This window comes from Caloenas nicobarica, chromosome 3 (assembly GCF_036013445.1).
Source record: "Caloenas nicobarica isolate bCalNic1 chromosome 3, bCalNic1.hap1, whole genome shotgun sequence".
NCBI classification, from domain to species: domain Eukaryota; kingdom Metazoa; phylum Chordata; class Aves; order Columbiformes; family Columbidae; genus Caloenas; species Caloenas nicobarica.
In genome coordinates, this window is record NC_088247.1 from 10,949,371 (window position 1) to 10,975,697 (window position 26,327).

General features: G+C 46.5%; 1 protein-coding gene across 1 annotated transcript; it reads left to right on the top strand.

Moving 5' to 3' along the window:
* On the top strand, positions 1 to 26,120 carry SDC1 (syndecan 1). The gene is made up of 5 exons (XM_065631713.1): positions 1 to 271; positions 21,343 to 21,424; positions 22,483 to 22,973; positions 23,195 to 23,324; positions 23,876 to 26,120. Exons 1-5 carry the CDS (start codon positions 215 to 217, stop codon positions 24,040 to 24,042), a joined length of 927 nt encoding a protein of 308 aa, XP_065487785.1. The 5' UTR covers positions 1 to 214; the 3' UTR covers positions 24,043 to 26,120.
* Positions 26,121 to 26,327: the final 207 nt, after the last annotated feature.

Here is a 26,327-nt window from a genome sequence, read left to right on the forward strand (position 1 = left end):
GCTGCTGGGAGGCTGGTTCGGGGGCTTGCGAAGGGGCGAAAAGAGAAAAAAAAAAAAAAAGAAAAAAACAAACAACAGAAAAAAAGAAAATAGAAAAGAGAGAAAACCCGCGGCTTCTTAAAAGAACACTAAGAGCAGCGGGGCAAGAGCGGCGGAGGGGACCGCGGGCAGAAGGGACAGGCTGCGCGCTCTCGAGGCCCGGCGAGGAGGAAGGATGAGAAACGTGGTGGCCGTGTGGCTGGTGGCCCTTTGCTTCCAGGCTGCTGTCCCGGTGAGCCAGCGGCGAGCGGGGCGGGCGGCGGCGCACGTGGGGCGGCGGGGACCGGGCTGGGCCGGGCCGGGGGGGCCGCCGTGAGCCGCCCGGCTCCCCCCGCCCGACAGGGAGCGGTGCCCTGCCCGGCCCTGCCAGGAGGGCTGCGGGGGCCCTTTGTGCCGGCGGCGGGCTCCAGCCCGGGCTGCCCCGGCAGCCCTAATTCAAACCAGACCCGCTGCGGCCGCTCCCGACCTGCCGGCGGCTCCGCCCCGCTGCGCTGCGGGCGGCGCTGCCCGGGAACCCCCCGCCGGGGCGCGGGAGCCCCGCGGCGCGCCCGGGAATGGGGCAGGGGCGCTGGGGGGGAGATGCTCACGTCCACCCTCCGGCGTGGTGCGGGCAGGGGCGAGCCCTGAGTTTGGGCGAGCGCTCGCATGTGGCTCTTTGTGGTTCAGCCGTGGCCGGGGAGCCCTTCCCCGCGTTCCGTGGTCACGGGTGACTTCTGAAACGGGGGTGCTCCCGCCGTGCCCCTGGCACAACCGGGCTTCGAAGGGAGCTCGGCGTCACCTTTGTGCCCGGGGAGCTTGGCCAGCAGAGGGTACGCCCAGATGCCTTTTATTTCTGCCCGCTAAATCAAAAATCCAGGTGGTCGACTCGGCGCACGAATCCTTCGGCTCCCCCGATGCCCGGGCTCGGCAGCAGCCCTGGGAAACCAGCCCCGCTTCCCTGCCGCGCCGCGGCGTGCGGCCACCCCGGCTCCGGGGCCGCCTGGGCAGCGCTCCGGGGCCGCCTGGGCAGCGCTCCGGGGCCATCCGCTTTCTCCCTCCCCACCGCCGTCCTCAGCTCCCCTCCTCCTGAACACAGTTACTAGCACTGCGACCGTGAGGCTTGCGTTTTCTCCAAACTCCGGTGTTTCGGAGCAGCTCTCCGGGGAGGCGCAGAGCGGCTGGGGAGGGCTCGGAAAGCTCCGCATCCGCGCAGCAGCTGCCGCCAGATGTCATCCATGAACAGAGGATGGCTCTGCCTCTGGAGGGCCTTTCTACGGAGATCCGGCACCGCAGCTTTGTGAACGTGCTTTGCTTGGTGCTCCGGGTCTGTGCTGGAGGCCTGGGCTCTGTCCCCAAACTTCTGGGCATCACTGGAGTCCTTGGGGCCACCTCTCTAGAGGCACAAAGCCCAAGTTGCCATCCCGTTCTCCTGTGGTGAGGGACACGAGCTCGTCGCTTCCCGTGTGCCCAACCTGTGTACGTGGCTCATGGAGTCTTCTCCTTTGGATGAGTTAGAAGGAAAAAGTGAAACATTAGGCTTTGTGTGAGCAGGCAGGATCGTCAAAGTCAAAACTGGTGGGTTTTTTTCTTTCTGAAAGGAAATAATTGATTTGAAAGTTGCCTGGGGATGAACTGCAGTGGGGTAAGGAGTGGCAGAACAAAGTGTGTGGCGTGATCTAAGCTGCTCAAAATACCTTCAGTTTCGCCGTACCATTCTGTCTGTCAACTCTACCTGTGGATCTGGATGTGTACCCTTATAGCCCATGTGGTAGTGAGTAGTTGTGAGATGGCTAAAAATGACAAGCATGTGAGCATAATGAGGAGAGGGCTCTGCTCATAGCTTCTGAATAAGCTTTCTACTGAGTAAAGTGGAAAAACTGCAGTTAATTTGCAGCCTCTCTAACGCATTTGGATAAAATTCCCCTATGATAAATATTCCTTACTAGAAACAGTAAGGACATGAAGTAAATGCTTTTCTGGAGTTTTCCTGTGCATAAGAGACACGCAGGCCTGGATGACACTTCGGATCGAGGGGTTTCCTGGGTGAACATATGGAGGAGCAGAAGCCCTTGGGGCTCTTCGTGGTGACTCAGTGCTGGGACTGTTTCCCTTCTGGTGATCACGTGGCCTCTTTCCCATGTTGAAATGTCAGTGGCACGAACTAAGCTGCCTTTCCCACCCATCTGGAATAATTACGCCTTTGCATCAAGTGGCAGAAAACCTCTGGAGTTAGGCACAGAAAGCTGAGTGACCTTACACTGTCCTTTGCACGTGCCAGATCACAGTGCTACAGGCATGGTTGTGTTGGGTTCTTGGTGGCTGAATTATTGGAAAGTGTGCCACTGGCACATCTCTTGACCCTTGGCTATTGCTGCATGACTTGACTCATCCATATTGTATAAGTAATAAGCAGGAACAAGAAAGTGGCCAAATGATAGTTGTCTTCTGAGTACTATTACCTGTAGGAATGGTTGGGGAGATTCCTGTTCTTCAAGGTGACACTTCATTGCTCAAAACACCTTGTATGAGTGTCATTGCCCTCTGTTGTTATGATGAGGACATTGATTTCCTTGAAATAAGAAGGCTGATGCATCTTAATGGGTTAAACTAGTTATTTTCTCAAATGGAAGCTTTCACGGAATGTAGCCCTGCCAAGAAGCCAAGCGAGCCAAGGTGCATGGCCTGCTGCAGGGGGGCAGCGGACAACCCAGGCTGTGTCGTGAGGGAAGACGGGGGTCGATTGTTTCATCTGGTGTAGGTGCACACTGGTGGTTAACACAAGCTTAGCAGAGCAGGCAGAACCTTTTTCCAAGGGTGATGTCATCCCTATCTGAATGTAAACTAATTAGAAGAAATTAGGTAGTCCAGCTTGCTTATTAAACATGTAGGCAGTGGATAAGGAGGAAACACTTTCTTCTATAGTACATTCAGAGCAGCGTCACGTTATTTATCAAGCACTATAAACAGCACTTCTCTATGTGAACACTCACTTGCTGGTGGTTACCTCCCAGTAAAATGGTGACTCTGTCGTATCTGGTCAACTTTAATTAGAGCAGAGACAAATAAGCTGTGGTTTGTATCGCGTAAGGGGGCTCTGGTGCAAGTTTGTAGTCCTTTGTGCCAGGTTTCTCTCAGTTTCAAGTGGCTAGAAGAGCTAACGTTTTTAATGGCAGCACTCTGAAACTTCTGGAAACCAAACAATCCTCTCTAACAACCTGAGACAAGTTACAGCAAGTGTAAGAAACCTGTAAGCCTTCTAAAATTAAGCTAGTGCACTAACCTGAAATGTAGGCTGCTGTTTTAGCAGCAAAATTGGTCCATTTTAAGTATGCGTTTTGCATTGCTGGTGCTTAGATGTCTCCAGGTGGCCCATGTAGCAGTACTTTGTCCTAACCTTGTTTGAAGTGGCTCTTGTGTCCAAGAACCATACTAATGCCTTTGAGAGGGACATTCCACACTTGTTTGTGTCATCTGGCATCTAGGGAGCTGGGATTTTAGTTGCGTCTGCTACAGGGAGGAGGAACGTTCTTGGGAGAGAGAAGATAGGACCCCTTTCCTGAGAAGGTGCTGTCAGTGGTAAAATTGCGGTGCTTCAGCATTGCAGCGTTAGTATTTTCGTCTTAGATGTCTCTTACTCTTTCAACTCAGAGCTATTTATACAGCACTCGCTCGGACACAGGCTGCTTCAAATGGCGCTAGTCCCTCAGGACAACGTTCAGTTGATGTTAAGACACCTAAATGTAGGTGTCTATGTGTGTGCTAGGTGCCTAAGCTCTCATTATAGTCATGGCGATGTAATCAGTGGAGTCAAAGAGAGCAATTATCTGACCAGCCCCTGCACGTCTACTTCAAGGTGAGTTGCTTTGTCGAGGCTGCTTTGACTAGATCTCATTTTGCCTATAAGGGGAGCACAGACACCTTTCCTTTAGTGTCTTTATCTGAGAGCAATTTAGCTCAAAGTGATCGTCTTTTTATTTGTGAAACTTTTATGGTAACTCTGTCCATAAACAAAGAGACCGAACAGATGCTGTTTCTGTGCCAAGAGAACTATCAAAGTAGTGGGAAACACCAGCTTCCAGCTCCAACGACAGCTCTGTCCTATTGTAGGGCAACTGCATCAGCGCCTCCAAATAATGCCGTAGTCTTGCTCTGCTAAAGGCTGCAGAAGAGAGTAAGGAGTATAGTTGGGTCCTGGGTCAACATTCTGAAGTGAGGAATATGAGCAGAAACATAAGTGGATGTATTTTTGGGGGGGGAGTTGGATTGTGAGCTGTTGAGGAGGCATCAGAGCATTTTAGTATTTGAAGGCACTGTTTATTTGTAGATTAGAAGTGAGGAACCTTTGTTACTCCCTATACTTTGATACAAGCAGCGAACTTGTGAAGTGGAAGCTGTTTTGACCAACAGTGGCAGGATATTTGGTGTTTCTTACAGGTTCATTTATCTTCTGAGCCGAGACTCTTAAAATGCAGAGAGCATGTGGTGTCTCCTTAGAAGTGCTGAGTGTCAATTTTGTTAACAGGTCTCTAAGTCAGAGTTGACTAGTGTACTTCATTTGAACTGCTAGGCTGCTGGTGTACCGCAGAAATGAGCTTTATCTGGCCTGGCTAGAAACCTGGGACAGTGCACTTTCTACTGTGGAGATGCTAGTGGAAAAGTTACCGCACCGTGAAGCCTTACCTCAAGGTGAGATAACATTTGGACCTCCTACAAGCAACTCTTGTGGAGCAACAGCTGCTAATGTGGTGGTTTCCCAACCTCGCAGTTTCTCAAGCAGTGCTTGGCTGCAGTCGACATCCTGGGTCTTGTGGAACCGGCATGGGTCCAACGGAGTCTGTTAGCTTGGGCTCCTTGCCATGTTTGACTGTAATGTTTGTATCTCGCTGCTGAGACCAGTCACACCAGTGAGGCTTGCTTTGCTGGATGGGAACCAGTGTGTTAGTGGGATTTGGATGGAGTTGGTAGCAGAACTTCCCGTTGAGTCACTGGAGCTGCAGCTACAACTGAGTCATGGAGGTGTTGTAAGTCATGGCTTTCCCTGCTAGGCTCCTAGTTTGTAACTCCTTCGGGTATTGATCAACTGAAGAACTCTTGCTGCTTCGCTTAGCATCTTGCTGTTTTTCTCTGGCAGAACTGTTTTCCCCATTGCCCTTGTTTTTGCAATATGGTTTTCTTCAATGTCTACTCGTTTTGTCTCTTAGTGTTCACAGCTTTTCTAATAACAGAAAGGCTTCCAGGATTGCTATTGCAGAATGACTCCTTACTAAATCAAAGGCACTGATAAAAGACAGGGAACTGCCTGCCAGCCAGCTTAAAATGCTCATGGGTGTCTTGCCTCTCACAGAGGCTCTGTGTTCTGGTCATACCCAACCCTGTAACTTTTCTGCACTGCCTGTGCAGTAACAACGTCTTGTGTGCCAGTCATGGGAGCAAGAGCTGACAGTCTTGATTTTTGGCTGCAGACAGTCGCAGGCACACACTGCTGTCAGCCCACCTCTGTAAAGCACATGCAACAACTCATGCGAGTGCCCTGAGCTCCATTGCCTGAGCGTGCACAAGCCATCGCTAGAGAATGGGGATTGCTCTTTCTCTGCCTGTGACACGTGATGATGAACTATTGCCTCTTAAATGGAAGAAAACTTGAACTCCGTTCCAGTTGTAAGGGGAGCAAGCTGAATGCTGTCTGGGCTGTACACAGGGAAGCTCTTCTCATTAGTTTCTGATGCTGGTGGCAGTACCCATCCTGGCCAGAGCTAGTCAGCAGCTCCTGTCCAGCCCTTCGCATATGGGGATTACTAGAGGAGCAGGCCGTGTATTGAAGCCAGAGGTGGGCAGGGGAGAGTGGAGCCAGTCTACCATCTGGAGAGCAAGCAGTGATTAACCTAAGAATTTCCAGATGAGAGCGTTTGTGATGTTCCATGTCGTAGCAGCGGTACTGCCGTGGCTGTGTTGGTAAAGAGCCTTTGTATGATCCCTGGGGATCAGACAGGCAGCTCCAGTGCTGTAGGAAGAGACTACCTGGCTCTTTCCTGTCTCAAAACAGGACCCCATCGCTGCCTTATTGTGTACTTTGAGACCAGTAGAATGGAGACGTATAAATACAGGTATATATATATTTATATATAGAGAGACCTGTCCTTGTCATGTGCTCTTTGTTGACCAGCTCACAGCAGGATTTGCAGGCTGTACACCCTAACCCCAGGATGGTGATTTGGGAGATTCGATGCTCATGCTCTGCACAACCACAGGAGCTTGGAGCAGCCTGTGCATCTACTGAAACATGAGTCTCAGGTAAGAGCATCTCTGCAGAAGGGAAAACCCGTTATCCCATTGATCAGCTAGTAGGTGTCTTCTTTAGGGATAGAGCCCAAGCTTTGTTTGGTCAAGAAGTCGAGGGGTAAAAGGAGTAAAAGCCCAAACTAGAGGAACCACAGAGCTCGCTTGGATTCATATCTTACACAAACACTAATATATCTGTGTTTAAAAGAGGCATAGATGAGGCTCTTAGTGACATGGTTTAGTGACAGTGTTAGGTCAATGGTTGGACTTGATGATCTTGAGGGTCTCTTCCAACCAAAATGATTCTATATGTGATACTTTTCACTCTCCTGCTATGCTCTGTGCTTATGAAACTGTAATAGAGACTCTTGCACTGGCAGATTTGATGGTCAAATGAGATTAGTCCACCTCACTGGCTCTAACAGGGTGTAAGTGGCACCTACATGCAGTGGCAAAGTGGTAGCGAAGCTTGCATCGAAACTTGCTGAACAGCCTGCAGCTAGACGGCTTTGACTGCTAAATCTCTTTCTGTCCTAATGGGAGGAATCTTCTAGATCGTGACTACTTTCTCATCAGTGAACAAAGCACCCAACAAAAGAGGCTGACTCTGGCATGTCTGGGCAGTGGCAGAGGAGTGCTCCGCTATCGTGCGCTCACATCGACTGACTCACGGCCTCGAACAGCAAAGCTGCTGCCTTAATCCTCCAGCAGCATCGGCTCCGCTCTGAAGCGTGTTTGACTCGCGAAAAGTTCCTCAGTCTGCATCTGTAGCAGCACCGAGCTGCGAAACGCTGGTGAGCTTCTTACTCCAGGAGCCGTAAGATGCGATTATGGATAATTAGAAGGTTTTGATGTAGGAGCTGAAACGTGCTAAATGCTCAGTAGGTCCCCATCTCTCCAGCATGCAGCCAGAAGGGGTTAAAAGGATCCACTAAACCTCTTTACGCTGATTCTAATGAGTAAAACAGGCTGGACGCTACTCCTGTAGTCAATTTAAATGCTACAGTCCCAATCATATAGCAAATCTTATTTTCTGACCTGTCCTTTAACACTCCCACGCCACCAGATTGCCTGCTGGGGAACCTTCCCAGGCGTTATTTGGGGGCAGACCAGTTGGCAAGGCTCGAAACTGTGCCAGAGATCATTCTCATAACTTGATGGTACAGATCGTGTTCCAGTACCCGAGGACATTCCCTGATGTTGTTTAATTTACTAGTATGGATGTAGCCGGTGGGTCTCTGGCAGCAGGCCCAGAATATTAGGAAAACTGCAGTACCCAGTAAAAGAAAGTGAAAGTTCGTAATGGGAGATCACGACTCATTGAAAACGGAACCTTTTCGGGTGCTTCAGAAGGATGAGCAACTACAGTTCTGTGAGAAATCCTGTGGAATCTACCATCTGAGGTTTGCAAGGTGAATACTAGAAACCTGGATCAGCAAAGCATTCAGTGTAGTTGTGGTGGTGCTGGTGTGTGCCAGTGATTCAGCCTGTGCTTTTAGAATTGGCTCACAAGGTGGTCCTTCAGCATTTTATGCTCTACTTTCTTTAGAGAGATATTGTGCTGACTAGAGTTGGTAGTCAGTGAGTAGACCCAGAAGTTCATTCATATATGAAATACCTTAGTGATGTTTGAGCAGTGTCTTACAAGTTTGATCTGTTGTTATGTAGTATCTAGCTATTCTGATGGTACTCCTCGTTAGAAACTTGTCTGAACTAAGGGCCATGTTGGAGTGACTTGGTACTAAAGAACTTTACCTTGCCTTGCAATTTTTGGTACTGTTTTATTGACTTGTCTTAATGCCTGACAGTCCATCAGCAGTGGCATTAGCGATGTCTCTTGTCTCTTCACAGTATAGATGTGTAAAATGCAGGGATATCCAAAACACAACTTAAGTCTTACAGTTGCCCGTATGAGGCAGGAGAGCATCTAGACTCCACTCCCCTAAACTATAACCTCCTCAACTGATTTGGTGACTGTTCTGAAACCAGGCCATGGGGAAGACAGGTGAACAAGCTGTGTACCCAAAAATGAAGGCATGAGGTAGCTGAAGGTAGTATTCATCGCAGTGAGACTTGGATAACACCTTGGATCAAAGGGAAGCTCTCTGATTTATCCTGCCTTCGTAACAGTCTCTTGTTCAGGGCTCTGCTGCATAGATGTGATACTAAACAGTGCAACCCAGTGACTCGATTAGCTTAATGCACCAGGTGTTTGGTCAAGAAATGCCTAATGTTCATTTCTGACATGAGTAGAACTATAGGTGACTAGAGTGCAATTGCAGCAGCAGGTTTTTTTTAAGATTGTTTCTGATGGGAGGATTTCTTTTGATGCTTCAGCTTTGAAATGATGCTTCATCACCCTCATGACTCAGCTTGGAGGTACACCACCCAGCTTCCATAATCTCATTGAGGTGTTGCATAATTTAACTGTAAACGGGGCAACAGTAAGCTACTGCTGTCAGAACTTTGTCTTACATGGCGGATTACCAACGCTTTTATGAACCTGAACACAGAAACCATGAGTGTCCTAAGAAGAGGCACTGAGAGCTTCATCTCTGCACCATTTTATATGGGTAGATCACTTGCTGTATGCTCCAGTGGTTATGAGCGTGTGTATTTCTCAAAGGGCGTTCATGTAGTCTGAACTGTGTTCTATGTTAGAGTAATTCAGTGAAATGTAGTCCAGCCATCTGGCCTTCTGCTGCTTATTTCAAGAAAACTAGCAGTACCTGAAACACTTACATGCTGCTTTTCTTCAGGAGCTGCTGAGACTATGAGGAACGAAGGGGGTGATGCTGAAAGTGCCTCTTTGAGAAGACTCTTGGGATGGGGGAACAGGGTATTCCTGATCTGAGATGTGGCTCCTGCATCTGGTGGAGATGTTTCAGTCGTTTTGTGCGTGGCTTAGTCGTGCTGGTGTAACTGCATCTGTTTGGCAGGGATGACTCCTGCATTATGAACAATCTAGACTTAGTCAACACTCTAAGATTCCGTGGATAAAACAGACCTGATAATGTAGGGAGAGACTTGATTTCTTCACACCCATGCTGGTTTACTTGAAACTGGAAATGGTGAGGCATAGAAGGAAATGCAAAAAAAGTACACTTAACCATGTGTGTTGGTTCCTGCACCTTGGCAGGTCTTACACTGGCCTGCATTGCATCAAACCCAAAATCTAAAGCTGCTTGCACGGTCTGCATGAGTCCAGCAACTGCTGATTGAGACTCGCAAGTTCCTTCTTAGCAGACCAGCAGCTGGCTGGCGTGAGTCTCTAAGCACTGGTTAGAGCTTGGCTATAGGGAGCGTGCCCAAATCAGAAGGGACCTGCTGAATGTCAGCTGTTGGCTCACTTTGCTGCCCTAGTCTGACTTGTGCCTGCAGCTCCCTTGCAAATTGTCGAGGTCTTCTGTAGCAGACGGACAAATAACAGCACCAAGAGATCAGGTGGTTGGGTGTGACCGGTCCTGCCATCTGGTGTGCATGTGTGAGATGGAGACTGGGATGGTGTCTGTTCAAGCCAGGCAGCTTTTTCTGGGTGCTCCCAGTTCCCTGATCCATCAGCTCTTCAGTGGGGGGTGTGCCTGAAAAGGGTTGTTGGTGGTGTCGTAACTAAGAAGCTGGGTAAGAGACTTATAATGACATCCAGCATTCAGAGGTATCAGATGTCTGGGATGTGCGTATGGAAAATACAGATTGTTAGCAAAACAGCATTTCACAGGCACTGGAGACTTCATCGTGCCTCCTTCTGGGGAAAATGTGGAGTTTACAAAAGCGATCAAGAAGGCCTTGTCTTGGATTGTTGAGTCTCAGGCTGGGTTGTCATGATATAAAGGACTTGATGTATGTCCTGTAGGGTAAACTCTGAGCTGATCAGCTGGGAAGCTAAAGCAGAGTTGATAGCAGCAGGCTATCCAGTTGCTATAGGATATATCCTCCTATAAAACCTTAAGTATGGGTGGTTTTGCTGTAACTTTATGTAACTAGTCAGAATACCTGGTCAGCTTTTCTCATTATAAAACCGTTTGTAGGTTTAAGTAGTCCCATTCAGTTTACCAACTAACCTGCTTTAGCTGAGATGTTCAGTTATCTGGGTTTGCAAGTTCACCTTTCTGCTGAGGTTTAAATAACTTCGTAGCTGCTAGGAACCAGAAGTGCTGCCAGTAAACCATTAGTTTGGTGATACACTAGGGATTTTTATCTGAAACTTGGATTTCACTGACCTAGTGTAGCACTGCAAGCAGTTTGCTGAAATTAGAAACACATATATGTGTCACAAATAGGGTAAAAATGCTTCTGTGATCCTTCAAGATCTTACAGTTTTGTCTCTTGGCTCCTTGGCATATCTCGCACTAGGTAATTGCTAGAATTCAAGGAGGAGAAGAGGGTAAACTTCCAGGATTGAGACAAGAACTTGGGTCTTCTCCTAGCCATGTGCCTGGACACCAAAGGCTGTTGCGCTCACTCTTGCCTGATAATAATTCCTGGAGGCAGGAAAATACTCCTGGCTGCACGTTGGCTTCCCTTCCTCGGGTGAAGCAGGACAGCTTCTTCCCCTCCAGAATACTGTGCATTATGGTGATGAGGTTGCTTCTGACTTCTGGGAGCACATCTGCTCAGGTCAGAGCGCTCGTGCAGCTGTAGTGTTGCTTGTGGTAGTTTGCTGATCACACAAAAGCTGCCATGGGGCTCATCTGAAATGGGTAGTAGTTCCACCAGCCACGTTGTAGGGCATTTGTCTCCAGGAAACAGGCTCACCTAGAACCAGAGGTGCATACAGGTTTTCCTGGTGCTGCTGAGAGACATCAGTGATTCACAGTGTGCCACCAGCCTCATTTGAACACTAGAGATGCCATAGAGCAAGTCACGCTTTCCTATAGACACGTCTCCGATTTCTGAGCTGGGTCTCCCTGAGCTGAATGGCTGAAGATGAAAAGATCAAGCTGGGCTCCTTTGGGATCAAAGCCTTTGAACTGCCTCTTGTGTTGTGAGGTGGGTGTGCTGCAGGCTTGTGCTCCGTTCTGCAGCGATGGCCTCAGCAGGAGGAGCCTGCAGGGCTGAGCCTCTCGGCATCCTGGCACATGCCCTACAGCCGCGTGCTGGCCGGTTTGAGCTGGCAGACCGACTGCAAGGAGACCATCTCAAATCGGACAAATGCAGACGCTAGCTGCTTTGCAGCTCTTGCCTCAAACCTAGTCTCGGACTACATTCATCAGTCTCAGGACTGCAGTGCTAACTGGTCTGCTATACTGGGAGCTCTGTGGTTCCTGCTGCCTGCATCAAGAATAGTGTGGCCAGCAGGACCAGGGCAGTGATTGCTCCACTCTACTTGGTGCTGGTGAGACCCCACCTTGAATCCTGTGTTCAGTTTTGGGCGCCTCACCACAGGAAAGACATTGAGGTGCTGGAGAGAGTTCAGAGAAGGGCGACGAAGCTGGTGAGGGGCCTGGAGCACAAGTGTGATGAGGAGCGGCTGAGGGAGCTGGGGCTGTTCAGCCTGGAGAAAAGGAGGCTGAGGGGAGACCTGATCGCTGTCTGCAACTGCCTGAAAGGAGGTTGGAGCATGGAGGGGGTTGGTCTCTTCTCCCAAGTAACAAGTGACAGGATGAGAGGAAATGGCCTCAAGTTGCACCAGGGAAGGTTCAGTTTGGATATTAGGAAAATTTTCTTCACGGAAAGGGCTGTCAGGCATTGGAACAGGCTGCCCAGGGCAGTGGTTGACTCACCATCCCTGGATGTGTTTAAATTATGTGTAGATGAGGCTCTTAGGGACATGGTTTAGTGGCAGAGTTAGGCTATGGTTGGACTCAATGATCTTAAGGGTCTCTTTAAACCAAAATGATTCTATGATTCTATTCTTAGCTTTATGGGGAGAGGAGACTGGCTTCTCCAACCCATGTGTGCCGTCAAGGAGCAATTGGGCAGACCGAAGCCCACTGTTGCACTTGCCAGGTGGTTCTGCAGTGAGTGTCACTCCAGTGACAGTCCTCAGTGCTGATCCTGTAAGACCGGGTGAGGGGGTTGCAAGAGATGGGGCAAAGAAAGGAATTTGCACCCAGCTGCAAGCAAGTCTGTTCATGGCAACAGAGGTCACTGCATGGATTGAGATAATTGGCCAAGGATAGGGACTGGTTTTGCCGGGACCACTGTTGAAGACATAAGGTCAATGTGTTTATATGTGCTGGAGGGCAACACTCCAAGACAAAGTCCAGTCTCCATTTAAGTGGTTATAACTGTTGTTGACTTGTCTGAGGTGAGTTGCTCAACTTCACCTGCCTGAACTCCCCAGCAGGGGCTGTGTGTGTGCTGCGGCCATCCTACGTGGTGTCAACTAGCCAGGTCGGGATACGTGGTAGCCAGTGGGCACGTGCTTGTGCTGCTCTGGGGGAGGAAGAAGCAGCAGGGACCTTGGATGCTGTCACTCTTAATTTCTTCTTCCATCAGGAGGATCATGTTTATCTGTGTTGCAGTTACTAGTATACATGGCTAGTGGGTTTTGGGCTACTGGAGTCCTTTGCTAGATGGATTTCTGTTTCATAAAGATGTTCTGACCTTATTTTGTCAGGGTTCCTGGGACAGGCAGCCCATCACTGGCTTTGGCTGAAACTAAAGAATTCCCCGTCTGTTCTTTTCTGAACAAGCAGATGAACTGGCTGTTGCTGTAAGGCTGAATCTTCTCAGCTGGTTTTGCTACACTAGAAAGTAAAAAGTACCGGTGACTTTAGGTGAGAAGGTTTTAAGACAAAGTTTGTCCAGTCTGGGATTATGCAGCTCACTGCTCGTCTCTCAAGCCAGCTGAAATGGATTGAAATCAGTTCCTACCTACTTTACACAACTCTTGGAGGTTATACATTGACTGTGGCTTTCTTGTGCTATCTGAAGAAATGAATACCTGAATTATCAAGCATGTTAAAGAGCTGCAGGGAAGGCTCTTTAAAGAAAAGCAGTTAACAGCATAAAACTAAACTGGCTGCTTCTCATGAGACTGGCTGCAGGGAAAAGAGCTGGCTCATTAGACCGCATCTTCAAAACCCGGGCTGCCTTGAACGTGGGAGACAAAAGGTATCTCGCTTTTGGCCATATTGTGACAACTCGCATCTGCCACTGATTCGGAGTTGAGTGCTTGTTGTGTGCCACATCTGTGGATGTGTTGACTTGTCAGTGAGGTTCAGTCACTGGCCTGGGCTGTATGGGTTGGCTGGAAGGAGCAGGTTGGCATGAATGAAAGCCGTGTGTAGTAATTTACTTGTTTGATGTGTCCTCCAGGTGGAAAAGCAGGAGCACAGACTCTTAACTTGTTCCTCTGTATTCCTGAAGGACTGGCCAGCCTTCTGATGGAACTGACTGAGAGAACTGGGAGGCAGCTCAGCTCTTGTGCGTCAGAGCTGACGTGGTGCTCTGTACACTCCTAGCAGCACACACGGGTCGTGTGCTTGTCACCAATGCTCTTGTGTGCTTGTCGCTGATGCTGTGTATGTTGCGTGGCCATGGGCTTCCCCGGCTGTGGAGTCCATAGCCCTGCTGGGCTCTGGCTCCCTCTGGCTTTGCTCAGCCCTCTCTGCTGAAGGACACGCGATACACTCCTTGTCCAGCACTAAACGGCAATTGCACTGCGCCTCCTGTAAAGTTCAGGTGGCTCAAGACAGAACGAGAACTACTGCCTTTCTGATTAAGACATTTATCTAGCCTTTGCTGCTGTGTTTAGGAGGTCAGGGAGGACTTAAAACGCTGTTGTCAGACTTTGTTCACAATGGATAAGGATTGTTCCAAACACTCTGCAGAAGAGAACGCTCTCTACAACCCCTCTCCTTGCTGCTTTTTGTATAAACCTGCGCAGCACTTTGAGTCAGCCTCTGGTTTGCACGTTGTCTGCAGTCTGAGGGTGGCGATGCCCCTTTCCAGGATGCATGGCGGTGACGGGGTTCTGCTGGGCAGGTGACTGAACGTCAGCAGCCCGGAACCCCGGGCGTGATTCTGTATGAATTGCTTCAGCAGCCCTGGCTGCCGCACTCTGCCCTGTGCCAGTACAAACACTTGTGCATTCATGCACCGAGCAGGATGGAGGAACTGGTCCTACTGGAAAATTCTTTGACGGATATTTTCTCCCTTCCTCCTCTTTTTTGTTTTGGGTTTTGGGTTTTTTTTGGGTTTTGGGTTTTTTTGGGGGTTTGGGTTTTTTGGGGTTTTTTTGTTTTTGAACCAGACCAGTTTCCTGATCTGGTTCACTGTGAGATGAACAACAGTGCAGGGGATGGTCCAGGCAGCATGAAGTGACACGCTCTCGTGGGAGGTGGTAGTTTAAAGGGCCCCACTGCAGAATGTGAAACCTAACCTGATGGTGACAGGCTGGTTCATTTTCACTCTTGGCATATTGATTGCTGTGTTCCAGCCCTACTTAATTAAACAAGTTGGCCTGTCACAGTAAGGAGAAAATGTAATGCTGATTGGGCAGTGGTGTGGTACTTATCAGGTGAGCCTCTAGAAGTATTGAGACTGTTCCTGCTGCGCTTATGGAGTAGCTGGATGCTCTTCTTCCTTGGACACTGCATCTTTTTCAAAGGATCAGTGAATGCTTCTACAGCTGCGGCCACAAAATTTGGCAGAAAAGGAGGATTGCAGAATCACAGAATGGTTGGGGTTGGAAGGGATCTCTAAAGATCATCCAGTCCAACCCACCTGCTAAAGCAGGGTCACCAGAGCAGATCACACAGGAATGTGTCCAGGCGGGTTTGAATGTCTCCAGAGAAGGAGACTCCACAGCCTCTCTGGGCAGCCTGTTCCAGGGCTCTGGCACCTCAAAGGAGAGAAGTTTCTCCTCATATTCAGATGGAATCTCCTGAGCTTCAGTCTGTGCCCGTTGCCCCTCATCCTGACGTTGGGCACCACTGAAAGGAGTCTGGTCCATCCTCTTGACACCCACCCTTGAGATATTTATAAACATAATCAAAGCGTAGAGGACGGTGAGCAGAGTTTACAGTCTGTTTTGTTCTGCCCATAGTGGAGTAGATCCTAAAAGCTCTCATTCTGTTTTGAGTAGGTGTTGGACGGTGTTTCACTGCCCCCAGAGCTGAGTGCCAAGAGGTGCCTACTGTGTGGTGATCAGGTGGTTCATGCTTCCAACAAAAGCAACTGCTGTTGCAGTGAGGACCTCTCCCTCAAAGATAGTCCCCTTCTCAAGTCCTCAGCCAAAAACAGGAGGCCAGTAAGAACTCAATTAATCAAGATTTTCCAGATTTCTTTACACTAATAATGATTTGATAGAGAAGATTAACTTGCTGCTACAATGGTGCTTGCCTTGCATTACTCTGTACTTTGCACTTGAGAGCTGCCTGACCACGTCCCTTTGGAAGGAGCATCCTGTGAACCACTAACCAGCCTTAATCCAGCTGGCATAAACGGGTGGATGGACGGGTGCGGATGCCAAGCCTGTCAGTACACAGCAAAAGCTTGTTGAAGGAGGGGGAAAATGACACCATCTGAAATAGGGAGGGCAGATAGTTGTTATGCTTTGTGCAGCCTTGATTGGAACACTAGCCAGGGATAAAAGGTCGGCTTAAATCTACACTACCCTGTTCACGAGCTGTTTGTGGGATGGTTTGTAGGTGTCTTTCTGCTCTTTGGCCTGCGCTGTTAGTCTGTGTGTTTGGCTGTTGTAGGAAGATAACTACTCCATTAACCAGCAGGGTCACCAAGCAGCACTGGTGTTTATCCTGAGCAGTGGAGTAACAGGAGAAAAAACTGGAAGAGCCATTAGCTGACATGGTGCCACGTTGCCACTGACTTCTGATGTAGCAGACATGGCACGCAAGCTTCGTGTCTGACTTGCCACATAAAAGCATCAGTTCTGTTTCAGCTACTCCAGGATTTATGGCTGGCTGTTAAATTGAAGGTGTGCATGGTCAACTTAATGTTAGCAGTCCATGTGCCTGCAGAAGGAGGATGCTGTTTTGTTTTAGGGTTGGGTTTTTTTTACCTTAAACATTTAAGTTGTCTGAAAACCATGGACATCTGGGACTGGAGTTAATTATATGTGGGCTATTAACTGCAGAATATCAAGGTTTAACAGAGATAAAATTTCTTTCAGCAGGTGGTTTTGTCTTCCCACACACTAATATCAATATTTTGAGGTCAGAAGCTCTTCAGGCAGTTCTGCCTCAGACAGCATTTCTGTGAGAGGGTCTAGCTCTGCTTTTCAAGATACAGAAAAAGGTGAAAGACAAACCTTTCTGTTTGAGTTTTAGAGCTGTTCAAATCCTTGTGAACATCTTTTCTAGATGCTCCAGTGTTCTATTTGGTAGCCAACTAGAGCGCAAATGCTTGTCTTGTTCTTATACGTCTCTCTTAAACAAGAGCAAACTGTTGGGTTTGCCTCCCATAAAGCTGGAAGAATCTTGCAGGATGCTTAGGAAGGGGCTTTAGGTGGGAGAGCTCATTACAGGTCATTCCTTTTCAGCTGAATAAGAAGGATTTATTAGGAGAAACAAATGTACAAATCTAACAACATTATTGAGATAATGGATGATTTCAAGTGTGTTTGACACTGCTGTAATAGGCTGATCACTAACTGGGATTAATAAGAGTGGGATACAAATCATCCTTAATCTAGTTCAGGGCTTGTAGCAGCTTGTGGCAAAGCCAGTGTTTTTGCTTACATCAAAGAACAATTTGAAAAAAAAGCTGCTTCCTTTTACATATACCATGGCTGCAAATTAAAGAAATGTGGTTCCCAGTTTGGGTGGGGTGAGATCAACTAATAAACTACAAATCTCCCCTTTGTCGTGAGAGAGTACTCCAGATCTGGGCTCTGGCAGCTGAAGGGATAAACACAGAAAGGTTCATGTATTGGGACTGCAACCAACATAAAGACTGAAGAATAGTTAGAAATGATGTCTTAAAAATGAAGAAAAAAAAAAGACTGGAGTATGTCAGACTTCTGGAGCCTATAATATCGCTAATGATTTGTGAAAGCCTGGCCCATTCTTGATTAATTGAAGGTGCTGCTAAGCAGCTTTCTGGTCGTCCCATCCGAACTGAATAACTATTTTTCTGCAACAACAGAGTGCTCAGCAAGAGCAGAGGCTCAAAGTCTCCCTAGGGTTTCCCCTAAACAGGCTGCTTTGATACTTGGGAAGGGAGTCTTCCACTGGTTACTGCATATCAAAAAAATGCTCTTAAAAATGTTACCCCTCGCATGCAACTGAATTCAGTGACACCAAATCAAAAGGACTAGGCAAGTATTTCTAATCAGTTGTCTGAGCTACTTAATAAATAAACCCAAAACCACAACTGAAAAAAATACTATCTTGTTAAGCAGTAAAAAAGCAACGTGTTGTAGGTACAGTATAAGAATTGAAAGTCTTTTGGCTAGAATACATGAGATACCATCAGAGATCCTTCAAAAGATCAACTGTCTGAACTTAAACCTGTTCATCCAGCCTCCCTGGCATCAGTTACAATGTGAATGGTCCACAAATAGTCTCAGTGGACTGAAAAATAAACTGGATGATGATGGAAGTAATTTTAAAAGCATGTCCACATTAGCTGATTATATCTAACAGTCCAATAATAAAACTTTTAGCTGAAGTAGTGCAAAGTTGTTGGTGGAGCAATCTTGCTTTAAGATGGAATTTATTTTCTGCACTTTTCGTACAATAGCACAACCTGGTGATTCAATCTGTGTTCTGCGCCCCTAATCCTTTTGACTAATCAAAACCTTTCTCATTGGTGTAACTCGGATGCAATAAAAGGTCATGGAAAAGCCTTGACCATGAGGTGTTGGCTGTCTGAACAGCACGGTCCGTCTTCCTGATGCAAACCCGAATTAGTTCAAGCCAATGCTGTCCTGTGTCAGTGTTTTATGTTAACCTTGCTGTGTCTGAAATCCTTCAGCAGCAGATCATTACAGCAGCATGACCTTTCTGCAGTATGTGGATTTTGTGGTATTTTTGTGGTGCCATAGGAAGGGTTACTTACTGCCTCTCATGCCTACTGAAGCTGCAGTCCATGCAGCAAGAAGTGTAGTCTGTATATAACTGTGCAGTTACATAAACTGGGCAAACATTCCTTAATGCTCACGTGTCATGAAATTTGATCATGTCATGAAGTTGCATCACTTTGTGGATACTCTGACTGTGCATAATCCTACACTGTCCCTTGAGTATTTGGGGCAAAGAAAGTCCCTGTCGAATCCCAGGCTGCAAACTCCCTGGTGAAACGCTGCAGCTCCCATGGGAGCAGCCCGAGACAAGTTCATTTGGGGACAGCTAAGTAGAAGGACACATCTAATGCAGCTCCACTGAGTTCTTATATAAAGCTGTGGAAGGCTTTTTAAGTCCTGAATCATGTTTTCTGTTCCCTTGAAATATGGTAGCCAACCTCAGGGGACAGGAACCGATTGGAATCTGCCTTCATGTTTGCATGCAGCTGGGCAACTCCACGCTGGAACAGCATAGGTTTCCATTGGTTTAGACTGGGCTGCACTGGACTCTCCTCCTCTGAGAAGGACCTAGCTATCCCTGCTCAGATGCAGAAATCAAACTAGGATTCAAACAAGTACATGGTGAAGGTTATGGAGAAGCAGAACACGCGGCAGCCTGGGAAGAGGCTAAAAGCTCAGGTGTGAGGGGAAATCTAAGGGTAGGCTGGTTGGACATGCTAGATACCAAGAAAGGAAGTGTGGTGTGAATGAGCCTCACCTGTGAACACCACAAGGGTGCTGGTTCCATAGTCAAGATCAGGAGTTGCTGTTTCATGTCCTGACAGGCTGTGATCCTTTCAGGGGTGTTGCTAAGGTCTGCAGACCTCCAAGTGTTCTTGGAAATCCTATAAGAGCTACCCCTGAAGATTCAGATTTGAAGGAAGTTAGTCTTATCCTAGAGATGAGTGTATGGTGACATGTCTTAAACTGTATTGGCAGTCCCTTTCTTCAATAAAAAGCTGGAGAGATTGCTTTCTAAGTGCTTCAAGGTAGAGTCTTCCCAATGGAAGGAGAATGCACCCCCTTTTGCAATGAGTCTGGCTTTTGCACTCAAACCCAAGCTGAATGGGAACAAAGGCTTGTGCTTGCAACTGCCAGTGCAAGAAAGGAGGGAGAAAAATGGTCCCCTAACCCCTCATCAACCAAAATGGTACAATTTCTGCAGTCTGACTTTACTTCTGAACGCACTGGAAAGGAAGCTCAAAGGAGCAGAGTGTGGGAAGCCTGGTAGTTATTTCCATATTCTTTTTGCACCAACAGCTCATACTCTTTAATATTTGAAGTGTAGTGATATCAGCTTGTGTGAGTCACTGACCTTTGACACAAGAAGGAAAATATACGGGAGGTACGTATCTGACCTACTTTCCATGGGTGAGTGCAAAAGCACAGTGCAAACAAGCAGGGACAAATCTAAAAATCCAAATTACCTCATGACATGCAGCTAAAAGAATTGAAGGGCAGTTTCTTCTTAGAAATTACTCTAGAAATATGCCTGCAGAAGCTTGAGGAAAAGTGTTTTGTGTGGGGATTTTTTTCCTCTCTCTTTTTTTTCCTCTCTAGTAGAGGAAGAAAGTGCTAAAAAGTGTAATGTCTATATGAGGGGTTTGTTGTTGTTGTTGTTCTTTTTGTTATTAAAAAAAAAAAATCATCTAACTGCAATGGTCACCCAGAAGGGGTGAGCCTGATTAGGTTGGTGGCAGCTTGCATACTTCGTTTTCAGGGAGGTCAGATCTAATGGGCTAGTTAACCACCTTGGAAACCAGTTGTTCTGTGGAAACGTGGTGAATGGATAAGGTTTTGAGGATGGAAGAGAAGATTGGATGAACTTAGATACCTTAAAAGAATGAAGAGGAGATAGGGCAAATAAATACAGCTATGTAGGTAATAAAGTGACAATGAGACAGCTCAATTGCTTTGTTTGACAGATTATAGTAGTGCCAGTAACTTCTTCCTAGGATGAAAATTTGTGTTATATTCATTTTTAAGTGACACTGTTAATGCGAGCTAGAGGTATACAGTGGGCCTGGGTGCAAAGCTGGCAAGAATATATTTTTTTACATCATAAAATGAGATTTCACACTCCCGATAAAACCATGATCAGCTTGGATGGTACGATGCAATATCTCCTAAACTTGCAAATGGGGCAGTGCTGGCAAGGAATGATGAGGGCATCTTGAGGATGGGATAGAAGTCAAAATTCTGGAAAATGGAGAATGTAGTTGGATGGGGAAAGATGACATTCCAAAGAAGTGATTTATAGGGCTTTGGTTTGCAATCTGAGAAGGGAGAATGACAGGTCAGGTAATGGCAGCCCTGCAGAAATAAACCTGGGGCTGGTCATGAGCTGAGAGTCAAGGATGTTGTACCGACGGGAACAGCAAGTGTGTACAGCAGAGGCCAACAAGATGCTTGAAGTAATCACTCTGCTTTATTTAGTGTTGTCTTCTTTGGATATCCCAAACAGCTTTGAGCATTGTGTGTTATGACAAACAGGTGCAGCAGAACAGGGGTTTGGTCTCTTGTTTCAGCAGCCGAACTTCTGTGCAGGTTAGTGCACTCCTTGAAGCATAAATGGAGAAAGGTCAGGGCTGTGTTCTCCTACACGGAAGGCTGGCTTCTATCTCAGGACTTAGTCTGAGTGCCCACACCGATAAAAAGAGTATCTCATTCTACTTCCAGTTAGATGCTGTGGTTTCAGATACGTGATCGGTGCTGGAAGGGCTCGAAGTCAGAACCTGAAGCAGAATGGTTGTGTTGTGTGAGGACTGAGCAGCGGCTGCTACCAGGATGCAGCTCTGCATGGCTTCCTTGCTTGCTTCTTTCTCAAAGCAAGCGCAGCCTGGAAGCAGCGCAGAGAAGGGAGGCAGCAAGACTGGCCTTTCCAACACCAAATAGACTAACCAAAACTACTCTTTTGGGGAGGGGGGATGGAATAAAGAAATATGAGAAAATGCAATCCGAACAAAGAAAGTTTGTGTAACCTTCAGGAGCCTTTAGAGGACTCGGCACAAGCAACACAATAATTTCAAGTAATCTCATCACTAACACAGCTTTTCCCTTTCTCTTTAAAGCAAACTACAAATTTGAACCTTCCTCCTGAAGATCTCGATTCATCTGGTGATGATGACGATGGCTTCTCAGGTTCAGGTGCAGGTGAGTTATTAGCATTCGTACTGTTAGTGCTTGATCCTTCCAGAATGTGGCAAATAAGATGTTGATGAGCATCCAAGCTAAAAGAAGAGGAAGGAATCACACACACCCCTGCCTCAGAATATGAGAGTTAGGAACAGAGAAAGAACCTAATGTATTCATCTTGTATTGCTTCAGATACTAACAATTAGCAGAAAACAAGTTGTAGGAGACTTGAAAGGGACCAGAAGCAGGTATACTCCATGTCACTGCTAATATGAAACATTGCGTGAATAATGTTATGAAACTGGAGTGATTCTTTACTCATGGGGAAGAGAGACCATAAGAAGGGCCTTCATCTTCTCTTACAAGCTGGTAGGAGATACCATTTGAGGGTGTGTAAACCCCAACCTGCCAACATGCATCTAGTGCAAATTTTATCTGTCATCAGATATGCAAGTTCCCATGAGTCATAATTTTTTAGAATTTGAATAAAGGAGTTTTAGGGTGGCGAAAAAGTCTATCAGAATGATTACTGAACTGCAGAGAGAGACCTTTGGTGTTCAGTGCTGAAGTTAAGGAGATGCTACTGAGGCAAGAACAAGCTATTGAAAGCTAAAGCATGGTATCCTGCTTCCTTCCAGCCACATGCTTGTATTTTAGATTAAATTCTGCAGGAATAAGACCCTGAAATCGATGCCAAATATGCCAATGACTAAAGATATTGAGTAAATGGGTGACTGCTCTGAATCACATAAAAGATCTTCATGAGAAAAGAGTCAGATAACCATCCTGAGCAACCAGTGTACTGGAAGCAGACGTCCCCCTTGTCAACTTGTCAGCAAACAGATGAGCACTTGTGCCTCGGGGAGAAGCAGATGACTGTCAAAGTATTGCTGAGTAGTGCGTTGGTCTGTCCCTTCCTTATTCCACTGAAAAGAATATAAGGAGTTTCAAACTGAACTGCTGTTATGACAAAAATTGGCTATGCAGGTTAGGCATCCTCTGTAGACCAGCACCCTGAAGATACTGTTAACAGGTCTCTAAACTGGCCAAGGATAATATTTTGTTTTGTTTTGCAGGTCCCCTGACTGACCAGGCTCACACCCGGAGAATCCTAGGAGAACAGACTAATTCCTCATTACTGGCAATACCCATGGATTTCAACGAACAGCCATTTCCTGGGATTGAGAGCCGAACTGAAAAGGAAATAACCTCTCCTTCTGCAACTAGCAGCGTAGTGACAGAGGAGCCAGTTGTAGCTGTGAAGGACGAAGGGCCCGTCATGGGCTTACCTGATGAGAAGCCAACAAATGATGCAGTTACAACAGTGAGAAGCCCCACTACTCACTTTCCTTCAGTGGTTCACGTAACTCCTTCAGAAATCTCAGGCATGGTCCATGAGCTCGAACCTAAAGTCCCTAGTTCTGATGTGCCAGACACTAAAGATGTGCCTGAGCCCCACTCTACCATTCATCATGACGTAGATATCGCTGCCACCCCCACGACAACAGCTCCAAAGGATGTTGTTCCTACACAAGAGGAGGTTTCTGAAGATGGCTCTGGAGACCCGGTGAGGACTAATAGCTTTGACATTCTTTCCAGGGAGATGGCTTTAGTAGTGGGTGGTAAGTTGGTTTTGTAGGAAAGGGTAGTAATTTGTCAAAAATAATGATTGACATAATATGTTATATTAGTGTGGAGGGTTTTAGATGAAGAAAATAAAAAAGCTGTGGAAGGTCTCTAGTAAGAGACATGGGAAACGTGAATAACCTGCCTTGTATGTTCCAACAGGGAGACTTCATCTTGACTAAAGATGAGGATTTGGTCCCCACGCAGAACTCAGAAGTACCACATGACTCTGAGAGGAATGCCAAAGCAGCAGGAGCCTCAGGAATTATGGACAGGAAAGAAGTTCTTGGAGGTACTTGATATTCTGGATTTCTAGCTGGTAAAAGCAGACTCTCATAGGAGTCTTCCAGGCAGCAGAAGCTGCAGTTCTGCAAGTACATATCTGAGCATGAAAGCCAACCTTTTATATTACAGCTCTGAAATGAGGGTGCTGATTCATGATTCTGTGCTGTCAAAACCCTAACAGGGGCAAATATTAATCTGCTAAGAGCAAAGCAGCCACTGCTAGTCACCTGGAATTTTATATTGAAACCTATTCAATTGCTTTTTTCAAAAATTAGAGTGAAACTGCTCTAATGCTGCCTGTGTCAAATTACTAGAGTTGAATAAAGAAGTCTTGTGTGATTTGCAGTGTGACCTGGTGTAGTACATGAGCAATGTCTTAGTAATGGCAGGATGACTGGGTTTGGGGAGGGGATGACACAAAAAAGGACAAATTAATTTCTGGAAGTCATGAAGTCAGGAACTGCACTGTAAGGAACAATCTGGAACTTACAATCATACTAGTATTGTGTGGTGTGGCGTCTAAAGTAATTTATGGCTTTTTTTTTTTCCCCCTTCTAGGTGTTATTGCTGGAGGACTAGTAGGCTTGGTGTTCGCCGTGTTTTTAGTTGCATTTATGCTGTACAGAATGAAGAAAAAAGATGAAGGCAGCTATTCACTGGATGAACCAAAACAGTCTAACGGAGGATACCAAAAACCACACAAACAAGAAGAATTCTATGCATAAACACTGATCTTCAGGACACTTCTTATTCCATCTCTCTTGGACTATTCTCTCCCTGCACGTGGACCTCCTAGTGTGCTTTGCGTTAAACTTAAGCCATATGATCATTGGGTTATTTGCCCTTACCACTTTGCCATTGGAAATTTTATAACTACAAAGTAGATCTGGATTCATTGAACATTCCCTGCTTTCTTGCACAACTTTTATTTTATTTTATTTTTTAAACAGAAGTGGGACTGCAAGTTCCTAAACTTACTTTGGTTTATCCTGAAGACTGCTGGGGCAGGCGGTAGGGAGAAGATAAGGGAGCACTGTATGTATAAACCTCTTGATATTTAGGGAAAGGGCTAGCAAGAATAAACAATTATCAGTGCTCGAATTCTGTATAGCAGGGATCCTTCCTATTTAACTCATAGACATGTCTTTAAGTGTAACAAGTGTCTGCGCTGGGCAGATGTTTGGTACACTGCAATCCTCTAGCTCTTTCTAACTGCCGTATTTGGAGCACTTAATGCCTATGAAACATCAAGCTGAACTGATTTCTAGTGAAAAGAGGTAGGAGGGGCAGGGTAAGCAAATGACTGTCACGTGATTTAAAGTAACTTATATTTGGAAGCATTATCCCATACTCAGAACCAGCTCGTAAGCAGTTGGTGCATACACTAATAGAAAACACACCCCAAAGACCCCCAAACTAAGCGGAGAGTTCATTTTGCCAATCACATTGGATTGTCCCACCACCCTCTTGCTCTTTCTAGGCTTAGGTAAGGAACAGATTTTTCTAAGCAGTCTCATCTCAGACATTCCCTCTTCTTGGGTGCCGTATCTGTTGTGCTGCAAATACTCTTATTCCAGGCTACTGTGTAGTCGCCAGGCGACTGATGGCGCGTTGTAGCACCTACCTCTCTGTGCGCCGTTTACAGCGGTGGTCTCAGAACGCGGTCTGCCGTCGATGCCACGGAACACCTTGGCACACAGGGGTGGAAGGTAGAAAGCAGCATATCATGACTTTGCAGTTAAGGGGTAGAGAAGCATAGCATCTGAAACAAGCCTGAGGAAGCCTAAACTTATATGGCCTTAAATATATACAACAGTTGGCGTGCTTGACTCTCACGACTCCGGAACAGCTCTTCAGAAGCTGTTCCTGCACTTTGGAGAGAAACAGCTCCAGGGATGTCAGACTAGTAAGGGCTGAAAAGCACCTCCTGAGGAAAGTCTTGGAGCTGTTGGTGGTCAATGTGCCGTCAGATGTGAGGCACTGAGGCCTTATTGAGGGTCTGGAGTTCTCCGGAGTATCTCAAACCGAGTGAGAAGACGAGTGTGGTGTTCTGCACAAGCCTTACTTCTGCTCTGCCTTTGGTTAGCTTCTTGCAAGTTCAGTTCCTCATCACTCAGTGCAGAAGGTATGGGGTAGGTAGAGGAGTGTTTACAACTGGTGTAAATATTTGTACTGTTGAGCCAGAGGAAGTGATTAGAGAATATTGGAGAATATTGCAACAGTTGGTACAAATGTTGCACATTAACAATAGAACTTAAAAACTTGTGTAATTTAAATGAAGTATGAAACACTCCTGAGCTGCTACGCAGCTAAAATTGGTGCCTTCTCTGCAAACCCAGGAAAAAAAAAAACCACTTCTAGATTCCAAACTCTTCTTTATGCACACAGAAAATTTGTGCATATGTGTAGCTGGCTGTTTTTAAATAAAGCTGCAAAGTCCATTATGTCTTTTTTTTTTTTTTAACTGAATGAGTTTTTATAGGTTAATGCAATGACCACATGGTGTTAATTTCAGCTGTAATTCTTTGCTTTGTATAGGAATGTAGAAATGTTGTTTGATAGGTTTATCCATGAAAAGGTTCTTGTAAAGCACAGGAAAAGAAAGTGGTAAACTTCAGTTGTACCTCACAACCTTGCTAGGGGGGAAAGGAAAAAACTTGTTTATTTTGGTAGCCTAAACTGACAATTTGTGAAAGAAACATGACATTCTGTGTTATTTAAGTGGCACAAATGAAAGAAGAGTTCTAACAGAAGATGCAACATCTGGTTATCTGTATGCCATGTAAAGGTATACTGCAATAAATGGCATTTTGGCAAGAATGTGTCTGATCTGATATACTACTTCACAAAGTAGATGTCATTTTTAAGACTGCCCAGGTCTTTAAGGAAGTTGGATTCCAAGTGTGAAATGTGAATTTTGGTGCTAAACATGTGGAGAGACTTGAAGGGTATGAGTGTGACCTGCTTCCCCTCTCACCCTGCCTTGGATGTTGGGGTTGCAGGGAGTGAT

Bases quoted from the DNA above. Each gene is read 5' to 3' on its own strand.
- SDC1 (XM_065631713.1), top strand. From the start codon at position 215: ATGAGAAACGTGGTGGCCGTGTGGCTGGTGGCCCTTTGCTTCCAGGCT. The intron at 21,425-22,482 runs GTGAGTTATTAG...TTTGTTTTGCAG, and splicing joins CTTCTCAGGTTCAGGTGCAG to GTCCCCTGACTGACCAGGCT. The intron at 23,325-23,875 runs GTACTTGATATT...TCCCCCTTCTAG, and splicing joins CAGGAAAGAAGTTCTTGGAG to GTGTTATTGCTGGAGGACTA.